At 37.7% G+C, this 12,234-nt stretch overlaps 1 protein-coding gene across 1 annotated transcript in view; it reads right to left on the reverse strand.

The window, feature by feature from the left end:
* Nucleotides 1-12,234, reverse strand: part of rundc3b (RUN domain containing 3b) — a 43,671-nt gene that overhangs the window by 25,383 nt on the left and 6,054 nt on the right. The window contains exon 2 of the mRNA XM_088929714.1: nucleotides 1,851-1,966. Coding sequence (XP_088785840.1) covers nucleotides 1,851-1,966 — 116 coding nt within the window. The remainder of the gene's footprint in view (nucleotides 1-1,850; nucleotides 1,967-12,234) is intronic.

Here is a 12,234-nt window from a genome sequence, read left to right on the forward strand (position 1 = left end):
TAATAAATGCGCGGAAGCCAGAGCTGTTTCTACTGTAAATGTATTCTAGACTTTTAAGACCAAATCCAGGGAAATTCCATTTCTGCAAAAGATTAAGTTCTGATTTCACAATGTAAGTGATCCTGCCAACATCTGGATCAATGTGAATGAAAATGGAATTATATACAGCCAGTTTTGCAAGCATTATACAGTATACACGTCTTTGGTACCGAATCATCTATTAAACAAAAAAAAATGATTACTGGAATATAGATGGCTATTATTTCATTTTTTTCCATCTATAATTTACAGTGAATTTTAAGCTGTGATTGCATTTGCAATGTCAAATTCATCATTCGGATCCCTATTTTCTCAAGCATTTAGCTGATACCTGCATATGGAAAACATGACCAGGTCTAAGGTTGATAAAACATACAAACGTCTACATGTGTAGCACAGTTCTTGTCTCTAGAAAATGCATTTGCCAACTTTTCTGACTCATAAGCTCCCATGAGCAATCCTATTGCACTCAGCCTTCCTCTGCTTCAATAGCACTGTGTAGGTGGTGTGAAATTCTTCCTACCAGTTGCTGCCTCTGCATTGTGGAGACAGTATTCAACACATTCCTTGAAGGTCAACACGGTGTGTAGTGTGTGACTGCCATTTAAAAGGCACTTACAAAAAATACCCAACAACATTGAGGAATAAAACAAAGAACTGGCAAAACATATTACTCAACATTCATAAGAGATAAGATAAGATCACTTTATTGGCCATATACATTCTCTTACATTAGGAATTCGTCTTTTTGCATACCCCAGCTTGATCCCCATGAGACACACAGGGAGACAGGGAGAGAAGCTTGGGGTCAGAGCGCAGGGTCAGACATTTATACAGCACCCCTGGAGCAGTTGGGGTTAAGGGCCTTGCTCAGGGGCCCAACGGAGTAGGATTCCTCTGCCGGCTGTGGGATACAAACTGGCAACCTTCCAGCCGCAGGCACAGATCCTTAGCCACAGAGCCACCGCTCCGCCCAGCACTCAAGAAAGAACCCAGGAGTTTCAAGACGCTTGCGAATAGTGGCGAAATACATGGCCAAAATGGGACTTTCAGTTTATATGGATAGTTATTGCTCAAGTTTGCTTCCTCTGTCCAAGGTCCTTGTGGTACAATAGGTTAATTGGCTTGTGGGAAAATAGGCCCTGCTGCGAGTCCTCTTTGTCTCTCTGTTTCTCTGTCTTTAAATAGCAAATGATTGATGCTTTGTTTATTGCTTTTGTATACTGTAGCTTTGAGAGTAACATGCTGTAGGTCTCTCTGTCTCTCTGTGCCCTGTAATTGGATGAAGTGCTTACAGAACACATGGATGGACAGGTATTTTCTTTCAGCAGCCTTTGTATTTCCAACCTGTCTATTAACATCTCATAAACTACAATAAAGAGAATCTAAAAGAGAACATATAAAATAAGAAAGAAGGCTTATGACAAACATACTGAGCAATTACTAGCACAGAGCTACTTTGTAATCCTAAATCCAGAGATCTTGTCCGTCGTCTTTGGTGATAGATTATTTCGGTAATGATAGCAACGCATGTGGTCAGATCCTTAGTCTGGAAACCACTCAGTCAGAATTCACCTGAGCAGGATGCCAGCCTACTTACTTCTAGGCAATCATCAAGAATCTCTACATCATCAGTCATCTCTACATCTAAATGGTAAAGCTAAGATTAACTTAGCTTTTTAAATTCACCCAAAATGAACTACAGCATGTTTGGAAAGCACAGAAATTAAATGCAGCAGACCGTAATCTCTGACATGCTTCCAGATTAACCACCCTGATCTAAAACTCCCGTCTAATTAAGGTGTCCTTACCTTTCAGACGGTGGCTGAGAATTTGTTCCAGTATAGAGACAAAATTGACAAATTCAGATGAAGAGTCATCGATCGTATCAAAACAGGATCGGTCGATGAGAGTCTTTACGGAGAATCTGCAAAAAGAAGACGAGTCAAAAACACACTGGAAAGAAACAGCATTTTCCAGAGGGGGCTATCAGAGTTTAACAGATAGCACTGCTACTTAGCTCTCAGCACAAGACAGAACTACAGAGAATTGTAAGCACTGACAGGGGTGTGTATTGGTTACACTGTCTAGAGTCTTTCTCTAACTGCCTACCCATACACGGGAGTCCACCCTGTTAATTAATAATCCTGGGGTCAATGCAGAAGACATGTGGGGTGTCAGCCTAAGACAAACAGAAGAAAGCATCTTTATTTTAACACCCATTGTGCAATGTTTGAAAAATTACAAACCACTCCATCTCCGTGGATCCTGGGTAGGGGTATAACTGCTACAATACTAAGTTTTTTTCAGAAAAAAAGCATCAGTTTACAATACTTGCAGTAGGCAGTAGCTGGTAGACATATGATGGCTATAATCTCATATTGTTAACACGCTAAGGAGTTTTTTTTTTAGAACAATCTTAGAAATAAATTATTATAAATGGCAGATATCGTACTGTTTAAGGGTATGTGAGAAGTGAGCCGATTACTCATTAGATGTACAGAGGGCATTGTTTCTATATGTACATAGAGCACATTTGATCTAATATACAAGAAAAAAAGGAGCCTGGAAACTGATGAGATCATTTCACTAAACAAACCACTCGAATAAAAGCCTTTGCTTGATAAGCCTTGAAATTATAACGGGCTGGTTCTTGAAAAGAAAAAGTATGAGAAACAGGGGTATGACAATGCCATCTTATTTTGATATTCGGATATTTTTCTTTCCATAAACTATAACATCTTTCTGAAAATCGGAATATGGAATTTTCAGATTTTGTTCCAGTGTCAAGGGGAAAGGAAAGGTGTCCTTATCTAAACCCAGGCCAGAGGCTCAGTTGAAACATTAAAGTGAGGTGGAGAAAGTGAGCAGCCCTGTCAGATACCTCTGTGGAAAGCAAAAGACCTAGACAGGTCGCTAACACAGAAGCAGTTGGATTGGTGTGTAGTATTCAAATTACAATGAATGGGACTCACAGGCCAAACTGTTCCAAAACCACCCACAGATAACCCCACTCCAGGCAGCAGGATGTCTTCTCAGCACCTGAAGTTAAAGGTAATGGCCAGATCCCTATTTAGTATGTTTTGAACCCTAAAGTTGAATAGTGTACTTATTATATTCATTATAATAGATGTTACAATTTGTTGTGAAATCCATTTCAAGGACTAGTAATTAAAGACAATGATCTTAATGGGAAAACTGAAGAGCTTTGAGATGATCCTCTTAACAAGGCACTCAAGTCGAAGTTTCACGAGGAATAAAACTCCCTCCACCCTGAGCACCCAGCATGAGCACAGAAGGCACTGCTTGACCTTGTACCACTTTCATCAATCCACAGTTCTTGAGCAAAACCAATTTTCCTTTATGACCAGCTATCAAGAACAAAGAGCAAGGCTTCTTGGCCTACACACACTGTGAGTTCATCTGTCAACAATGCTGTCTCTCCTCTGCAAGGTCTGTAGCAAGATCCAGACATCCATTTTTTAATCCAGTACAGAGGTTTGGAGGGGAGTCCAAGCCTAACTTGGCAAGCAATGGACGTAAGATGGGATACACCCTGGACTGAACATCAGCCCATCGAAGAGAGCACACTCACTCCAAGGCCAGTTACTACAGAAGCCAAGTAAGCTACTGGCATGTCTTTGGCCTGTGGGAGGAAACCCCACACAAATAAACACAAGCCACGGTCACAAAGGCTTTTGAAATTGTAACTAAACAATCACTAGAGACTGTAAATGTAAAACAAACTGTAAATCTGTACCACAGGGATTTGAAAATAGGGGTTTGCTTACAGGTATGTCACACGAAGATATATTTTGTAAAGGATGTTATTTCAAAATATTCTGACGTTACATTAATCACATTTATCTGTCATTTATTAAATCTGGGTCTATGAAGTTCAGCACAACCTTCACAGAGCGAAGAAGCGACGGTTTTTCACATCAAAAAATGAAATAAACTGCTCAGGAACAAGAATGCTGAAAGAAACAGTAAAATAACATTTCATAAACAAACAGTAAGAGGCAAGGCAGGTTTGCACTCTCTGGGTCTGGACAAACAAAAAACGTGTGGATGGACAGATGGTCCTGGGGTCATAATTGGAGCTGAAGAACAGATGGATTACATACTGTATAAAGTTCACCGAGATATTAAAAAAAACTTGTGTCAGGTCACGCAATCTGGAGGAGCTATAGATCTCTCGGCAACGAGAAGTTGTCAAATCTAGGAAAGTATGTACTGTAGGAACAGTATATATGCATGTTTATAAAACAGATAGTTCCAGTCCTGAAATCTGATTGGCTGATACACTTTCGAAGCCGTGCTTTTTTCTCCGATATACGCACACCCTGGAAGGAATTTTGGCTTTTCACTGTGTGATAAAGAAGTATCAATGCGCTGACTTATAAATAACGGTCAATCAAGACTACTTCTTAGAGTAGATAAGAAAGCATAGATAGGAAAGTTTTGATTCTCAGGTATTTGATACGTGAATCTTCTACCGCTGTCTTTGTTGCGCTCTTGAGGATCCTTGTGATTTTTTGTGCTTTCGTTGAATGATAGTGTCTCATACAGTAGTTTAAATCATTCTCATTCTTAGAAATGATCAAACGCTCAGTTAAAAGCAAGGGAGATTATGTCTGTTATACTGGACTATATATAATATACTGTAAAGGAACAGGCAACGGGTTTATTCCATGCTGAAAAGAAAGGAAATAACGTTTCGGCTGTGGAGCCTTCTGCAGGTGTATAATATACTGTATATGCAGCATTATGACCTTGTAGCCTGATCATGGGACACTTGTAAGGAAAACCAGTTGGCAACTGTCAGTGGCGTTGGTGGACCAATAGGTGGCGCTCTGCCCTCTGGAACCAAAAAAAAATCCAATTTTGAATCCAGGCATTACAGAGATAATCCTTAAATGATCCTACAAAAGTAAAAACTTACAATCACTAACTCAAGATTTTTGTATTAAACAGTGTTATTCAAAAGATGGAGGCCTGGAAACTCACCTGCCCTTATGTAAGTGCAGCTCCATTAATTAAAATGAGGGGAAAAAAATCAAGAAGCTTTAAAGGGACATAGCTGTGATGTATATTGACGTTCTCATTTTTTTTCATTGAAAGATCTGTTCGATTAACATTCGCTGTTGTTAGGATAAAGCATATTTTTTGCAAGCCTAGACTGGGTTTGGAATATTCAATCTGGTTCAATTGGTCCATCAGCAAAAAGCAGAAACTGTTTTGGTCTCTAGGAAACAAAACGAAAGATGCCAAAGCCAAGATCCATTAACGTAAGGAATGACTTGTATTTTGCTGAGCGCAGTGAATGGCTTGCCATCTAGCAAAGGGGAGAGAGGATGCTATCAGGAGCCCTGGCAGGTAGAGCTGTATGCGGTGCAAGTGACAGTAGAAGACTGGGCTGAAGATTGCTGAAGCATAAGCCTCACTTACAAGGAAGGTTCCACATGGTTACAGCTTCCACCACTACCTTCTCTCTGATATAACACTGGTGTACAAATTCTAATTTTCATCACAAAATAATGCAGTTTACTTTTTTGAAAGCAAATGGAATCTTGCCTTGAAGTAATTTTAATTTATGTATAGTAGTTAGCTTTAGGAAATTGTGTGTAGAAAATGTGCAAATCCTCACTGTAATCAAACAAAAATGAGAAAATACTATATTTCAGAAAACAGAATACACACACTTGCAAATAAGCCACCAGAAACCCTAATGAACTTGACTCTTATTTGAAAATGTTTTTTTAAACTGAGAACAGGAGCCACTTCATTACCCAAAGGGTTTTGAGAGTTGGGAAACAGCCATGGTTTGAAGACAATACTTTGGCTCCATCAAGAAACAGCTGGATGTGATCCCTTTATCCATTACTTACTAACTACTAAATAGGCTAGATCAAATGGCTCCTCTCTTTTGTAAATCTTCTTATGAGACCCATTGTAACTTGTTTTTAGCCTTTTCCTCAGCTAGTGTAAAGGGGAAAAAAATCCAGACTAAAAATGCATTAAAACAACATCTACATGCCAAAAAACACATTTTCAGTTCAAGATTTCACAGTTCCACCTTGAACTGGAGTGAGTCTCTAATTAAATAGGGTAAAGTGTTTCACAGTCTGGGGACGTTATAACAAGAAGTACTGTAGCTTCTCTTTGCCTTTTGTGATTCCTCCTTGAAGTACAACACTAGCCAATATCAGCAGATCTTACCGGCTGATGGAAAGTAGCCATTTGGTTACATAATTAAATGCCAGACCATTCAGTGCTTTAAATATAAGTATAATATAATTTTAAAATGGATCCTAAAACGCAATGATAAAATGCAGTGATACCAACACAGCGATCAGAAAACGATTCATTGCCATAGTCTAATCCAGATGTAAAAAAGCTATTATTTTCTCAGCATCAGAAAATGAAAGAAATTATCTTATGTTTCAGAGATTACTGACATTTTAGTACTTTGTTTATTGTATGATTTAAAGCATAGCTCAGAATGACAAACCACCCTTCATTTCTCCCATGTTTTCCAATCTTTCTGAGAACCTACAAATATACTGTACCATAACTTTCATTTTACCCTGATTTAATTGTAAGCGTGAGATATACAGGTTCTAATAATCAGAAAGAAAGAAAGAAAGACATTTGAGTAAAACTTTAATATCATTATTGTCACCAGGACTAACACAAATCTGAACTTTACATCACCTGCCCTGCTGTGAAAGTCCATGCCTTATCCACCAACACGGAACAAGTAAAGGTTTATTCCATGCTGAAAAGAGAAGAAAAGAAACACAATGTTTCAGCTGTGGAGCCTCCTTCAGGTGTGATGGATCCACAGGGGGCTCCACAGCTGAAATGTCATGTTTCTTTACTTCTCTTTTCAGCAGGGAATAAACCTTTACTTGTTCCATTGCAGCCTACACATGCTGACGCCGCTACCTACTTGAACTTTATCTACCAATAATCCTACCAAGTGTAAGTATCTATACAGAAAACAACAAAGGGCCTAGAATGGAGCCCTGTGGGACACCACATGTTACATTATCCAGATGCAGATTTCTAATATTTTCTGATTCCCACTTCTATTATTGGTCACTTAAGAAAATAAAAACGCAAAAGATTGACCTTGTCGTCAAAAAACATTAAAACATTAAAATTCTTGATTTTCACAGTTGTTTTTTTTATACAGTATATGTTTTTTATATAGGAATATGTTATTCATATATTATATAAATATATCTTTTCAAGATATTTGGTAAGACTGATAGGAGCACTGCGATTTTAAAAAAGTAAAAATCGCAGAACTTAATCTAACAAATCCCAGAGGATCTTTTATCTGGAGTATGTCGAACCACTATGGCTACTGGAAAGTTAAGAACTAACTACATTCTTTGAAGACTAGATTTAATAACAATGTAAAAAAAGAAAATAAAATGCTGCCATTCAATTACTCCATTATTAATGTTTCAATGAGTTCATCTTTCTCTTTTGTTAATTAACACCAGAACACGGATGGAAATCTTGAAAGTCTGTAGCGACAAAGTGAATGACAAAGGAAAGGCCTACAAAACACACAGAAGAGACTCCCTGCAAAAAGGAAAAATTAAACTTAGACTCAGGTTTTTTTTGTAAGCTCTTAACATGAAGACCAAGGTATTTCATCAAACACATTACATCTGTCCTCAAGGAATAACATACATTTTATTCAAGAAAAGCATAAATAAACAAAACACATTCACCTTTAATGTGTTAGGGTACAAAAGAAGCAATAATAGTTCAGTGTGAGAAGACGATTAAGATTCTGCTCCGAGGATAGAGGATAGATTTAACATAAAGCATTAGATGTGCCTACAGCTGATGCTTCAAAGTTTTAGAATGTTCTGTTTTGGTCTGCAAAGAAATCATTTGCTTTAAGTAAAATGAGAAATGAAAAAATGGGTAAAAATATATTTTAGGTACATTTTTACTGCAGTCATGTTTTATCATAAGTTTCAATCTCAGAGTGGTCATTCGTCTTTTCATATCAGAGTGACAGACATTTCTGAGCAACACATTCCAACTGTGATACGTAAAATTACAGCACCAGTGGTGAAGAGTCTATGAGCAGGGAGAGAAAAACTGATGGTTCTTATCAAAAGCCAATGCATACTGATCTATAATTCTTCTAAAATATATCTCGGATGACCTGCTAGTGTAAATCACGTATTTACTTCAGTATTTGTGTTGGAGAATTTGAATACATAGAGTGGTAAGGATTTTATTAGCTAAGTGCTTTCTGGACAGGGGGCATGGAATTTCACTAAACATACATTTAGTCCTTTCTGAGCACAGAATTACAGCCTGTTTTCTGTTGGGAAGGAATGCTTTGGAGTAGAAATCTCAAATATTACTGTGAAATGGTCAGTGAAAGTTTCTCCAAAAAGGAAAAGAACTGTGAAAACTGCAGGTAATGACTTGTAAAGAGGTAATCCAAATAACCTGTACCAGTAGCGCTATCAGAAGCCAGATGAGTGAAAGAAGAATTTTCTATATCAAACTAAATTGCTGGTTGCGTAGCAATGATATGGACTTAGGTGTCAGAGTAATATAGTAATATACTGGCAATTGCTTCTTTTATTCTAAATCCAAAAAATGGATCTGCTTGCCCATTATTTCGAGGATTTTGTGTGGATGTACAAAGAGCACTACACCAGCCCATTTTTTACTCTAACTACACTAAATATAATGGAAAACTACACTATGTACAGTGGTATTCCTTTCTGGGAAAATAAAAAAAATACCAAAAACAGTGCAAAAACCATTAAAACCTATGGCAAGGACAGACAGTGACGTACATAAACATCTATCCCCAGCCTCTATCCCCAACAATATTAATCACAGTTTCGTTAAGTATAATAAATACTAATAACCTACATGTACTTGATATCTGTTCTTGTGATAATGATCTTTACACTCATTAGGGTTTTTGGTGAGTTGGTTAACAGTGCCATCTTCAGATCTCTCATCTTCATTCTGACAATGTCATGTGAAATGTCTGCTGGTGACCGATTTCATCAATATCAGTTGAGTATGATGCACTACCAGAAGACACCGACTGCTGTCAGTATTTTTTTGCACTGCCACTTAATTATATTCTTTAAAAAAAAAAACATGTAACTTGAAAGACAATGATTTCTGACTCCCTGGGCTACGATATCCAGTGCAAGTTTTTGAAATGCAGAGATCATTCATGTATCACTGCTGGCAAAAAACAGAATGGCACAAATCCAGATTTTAAGGCTTCAACAGTCAACTTGTTTTTGTTTTTTCTGCACGCTCCGTAGCCTAATGGAAAAAATACATTTGCAGTAGTGTAGTGGTCCAGGTTCTGGACTCATAACTAAGATGCAAGTTCAAATCTTGGGCAGGACACTGCTTGTGCCCCTGGGCAAAGTAATTTGCACAAACTGCTTCAGTAATGTTGCCAGCTGTATAAATGTTAGTGATTTTGGACAAAGCATTAGGCAAACAAAGATATTTTCTTACTTTGGCCAATTGAACCACACCACCAGCTCTTTGTCTGCTAATAATTTAGAGACTTTAGGATTCCAGGATGAGAGTACACTGAAACACTGTAGGAAAATGAGTTTTGAGTTTGTACACAGTGGGTAACCTGTTAATAAATCTAAGCAAAATAATACCCATAGAAAATTTAGTCTTCCACCTTTGCCAGTATTAATGAATAACAGAACAGTACAATTTTGGAAAATCTTTTCTGATCACGTAAACCCAGTGTTCTAATACTATCTATACTGACATACAATGAAAGCAAACATCACATTAGTAGCTAAGCTTATACATAATTTGATTTACATTTTAAATTGTAAGCAAATTGATTTTTTAATTGCTCAAGTAATATTACTCCTCTGGATAACAATATATTAGCTCCCATGACAATATTTCACAAAAACACTGTATGAGAAGCAATTCAAAAGCCATGGTGTTAATTAATTCAAGCACAGCAAAAGATGCAACTATTTACTGCTTCAGTGATGAAGATTGCTTACTATGAAGACAGCCAGTTTGCAAGAGACATTACCCCGAGAATGAGATGTTCTGCTTCTAACTAGTTCAAAGAAACCAGGACCGTGAGGGACAGGGCTTAAATTCTGAAGCACCTTATACAAAAATATACCAAACTCCAGATGGTCCAGTCTTATACAGTAGGCACAGAATGTGTACAATTTAATTAATGCTCTAAATCAATATCAGGTGTAAACTGATCTGTTCTCATTAGTCTCACAAATGTTAAATTCTGTCTTTTTTTAACATATGGCACCCTAAAAAATATTAGAGCATCCTTTGTTGTTGTCTTTATACAGGTTTTAAAACTAATAAGCCTACTTATTTTTTTACTTTGCTTTATCGTACAGTACATACTGTAGCAAGTAGCATCTGTTTCTTCATCTTTGCGAAGCAAGAGATCGGGTTAATGGGTCAGTTATGAGCTTGCATCGCACAGAATGTGCGGCTACTGCACAATCCTTTTCTTCAGTTACAATGGTTCTTCCATCTGAAGCATGACAGACAGTCTTGCTTTCCTTTTTTGAGAGTACACTGCCACATTCAAAGCTTCCACCACTAGTCTTTCAATCTCTGTGATGTTCAAATGGCCGTGCATAAAGGATCTGGGATTTATAACTGCACTGAAAACTAAGAAGTATGAATTTAGGATGAACTGTGGTATTTGTTATAGATGACAGCGCTCACTCAAGGGAATCTTCAAATTCTTGACCCTCTCGTTCTTCTTAGTGCCCAGAGAAGGGGATGGATAGATAAGGCTTTATTGATCCCAAAGGGAAATTGAGGCATTTATAGCAGCCCAGCCCAAGACAAGCAAGACAGACATCAGAATAGACTAAAATTAAAATAAGTACAGCAATACAAAATAAAATAGAGGTAGGTGTGTGCAAAATATGCTAATAGTCACTGTAAAACAATAAAATATGTGCAAAATGCGCATAGGTATATAAAGATTGAAAATACCACAGTATAAACAGTATATTAATGCAGTGTCCAAAAAGTACAATAGTGCAACGTGCTGTCCATAGATGAGCAGATGAAGGGCTAGCAGTCCTAGCCTAGGGCAGTGTTATACACCCTGACAGCCACCGGGAGGAAGGACCTGCGGAAACGTTCCCTTGAACACTGTAGCTGGAGCAGTCTGTTACTAAAAGTGCTCCGCTGTCTAATAACAGTCCCATGTAGCGGATGAGAGGCGTTGTTCAGGATGGCTGTGAGCTTGGTCAGCATTCTCCTTTCCGCCACCACCTCCAAGGGGTCAAGGCTCAGCCCCAAAACAGAGCCAGCCTTCTTGATGAGTTTATTGAGTCTATTTACATCTCTTGCCATGATGCTGCTGCCCCAGCACACAACAGCGTACAAGATGGCTGCTGCCACCACTGATCCATAAAACATGTGTAGCAGTGTTCCACACACACCAAAGGACCTAAGCCTCCTAAGAAAATAGTCAGACACCTGAAGGGTTGTGTACATAACATAGTAAGCACTTTTTGTCTAGAGCATGTTAAACAATAAAAAAGTGTTTATTTTAATGCACATGCTATAAAATAATTAGAAACCTCATTTTATATAATGCCTTCAGAAAAGCTTTTTTTAAGAAAGCAGTTTCAAAAGATGAGAACTTGTGCCTATATGCTGTACATAAACCGCAGAGAGTGAAGACTACTTTAATATTAGAGTAGTATAGGGAAAAATATACTTCATTCAGTCTGTGCTCATATAATTATGCAAGTCTTAAAAGATGCTCTTCACAGCTTCCATGGTAACAGGTTACTTTTTAAATAATTTATGTGAGTGGCATTTTCTGCTAAACAAAGGTCAGCAACATCTGAATGCTTGTAATACTTGTAGAGACAAGTAATTCCTATTAAAAATGACAGTGTAAAGTTATAGAGAAGACCTGCCTCTCATCGAAAATAAACTCTTAACCAGTGCAGGACCTGTTTTCAGTCTCATTGTATGCTGTGAATATTGAAACTCTATCACTATAAGCTACTGTACGTGGAAGATTGGAAAACTCAGACCTGAAGTTATTCTCATGTGCGTGTAAGATTTATCACAACATCTGCATTTCTTCAGAAATTGCTCTTTCAGTAATAAGATGCTCGGTGCAGAAATTAA

The sequence above is a fragment of the Atractosteus spatula genome, chromosome 12 (assembly GCF_055471065.1).
Source record: "Atractosteus spatula isolate fAtrSpa1 chromosome 12, fAtrSpa1.hap1, whole genome shotgun sequence".
Classification (NCBI taxonomy): Eukaryota; Metazoa; Chordata; class Actinopteri; order Semionotiformes; family Lepisosteidae; genus Atractosteus; species Atractosteus spatula.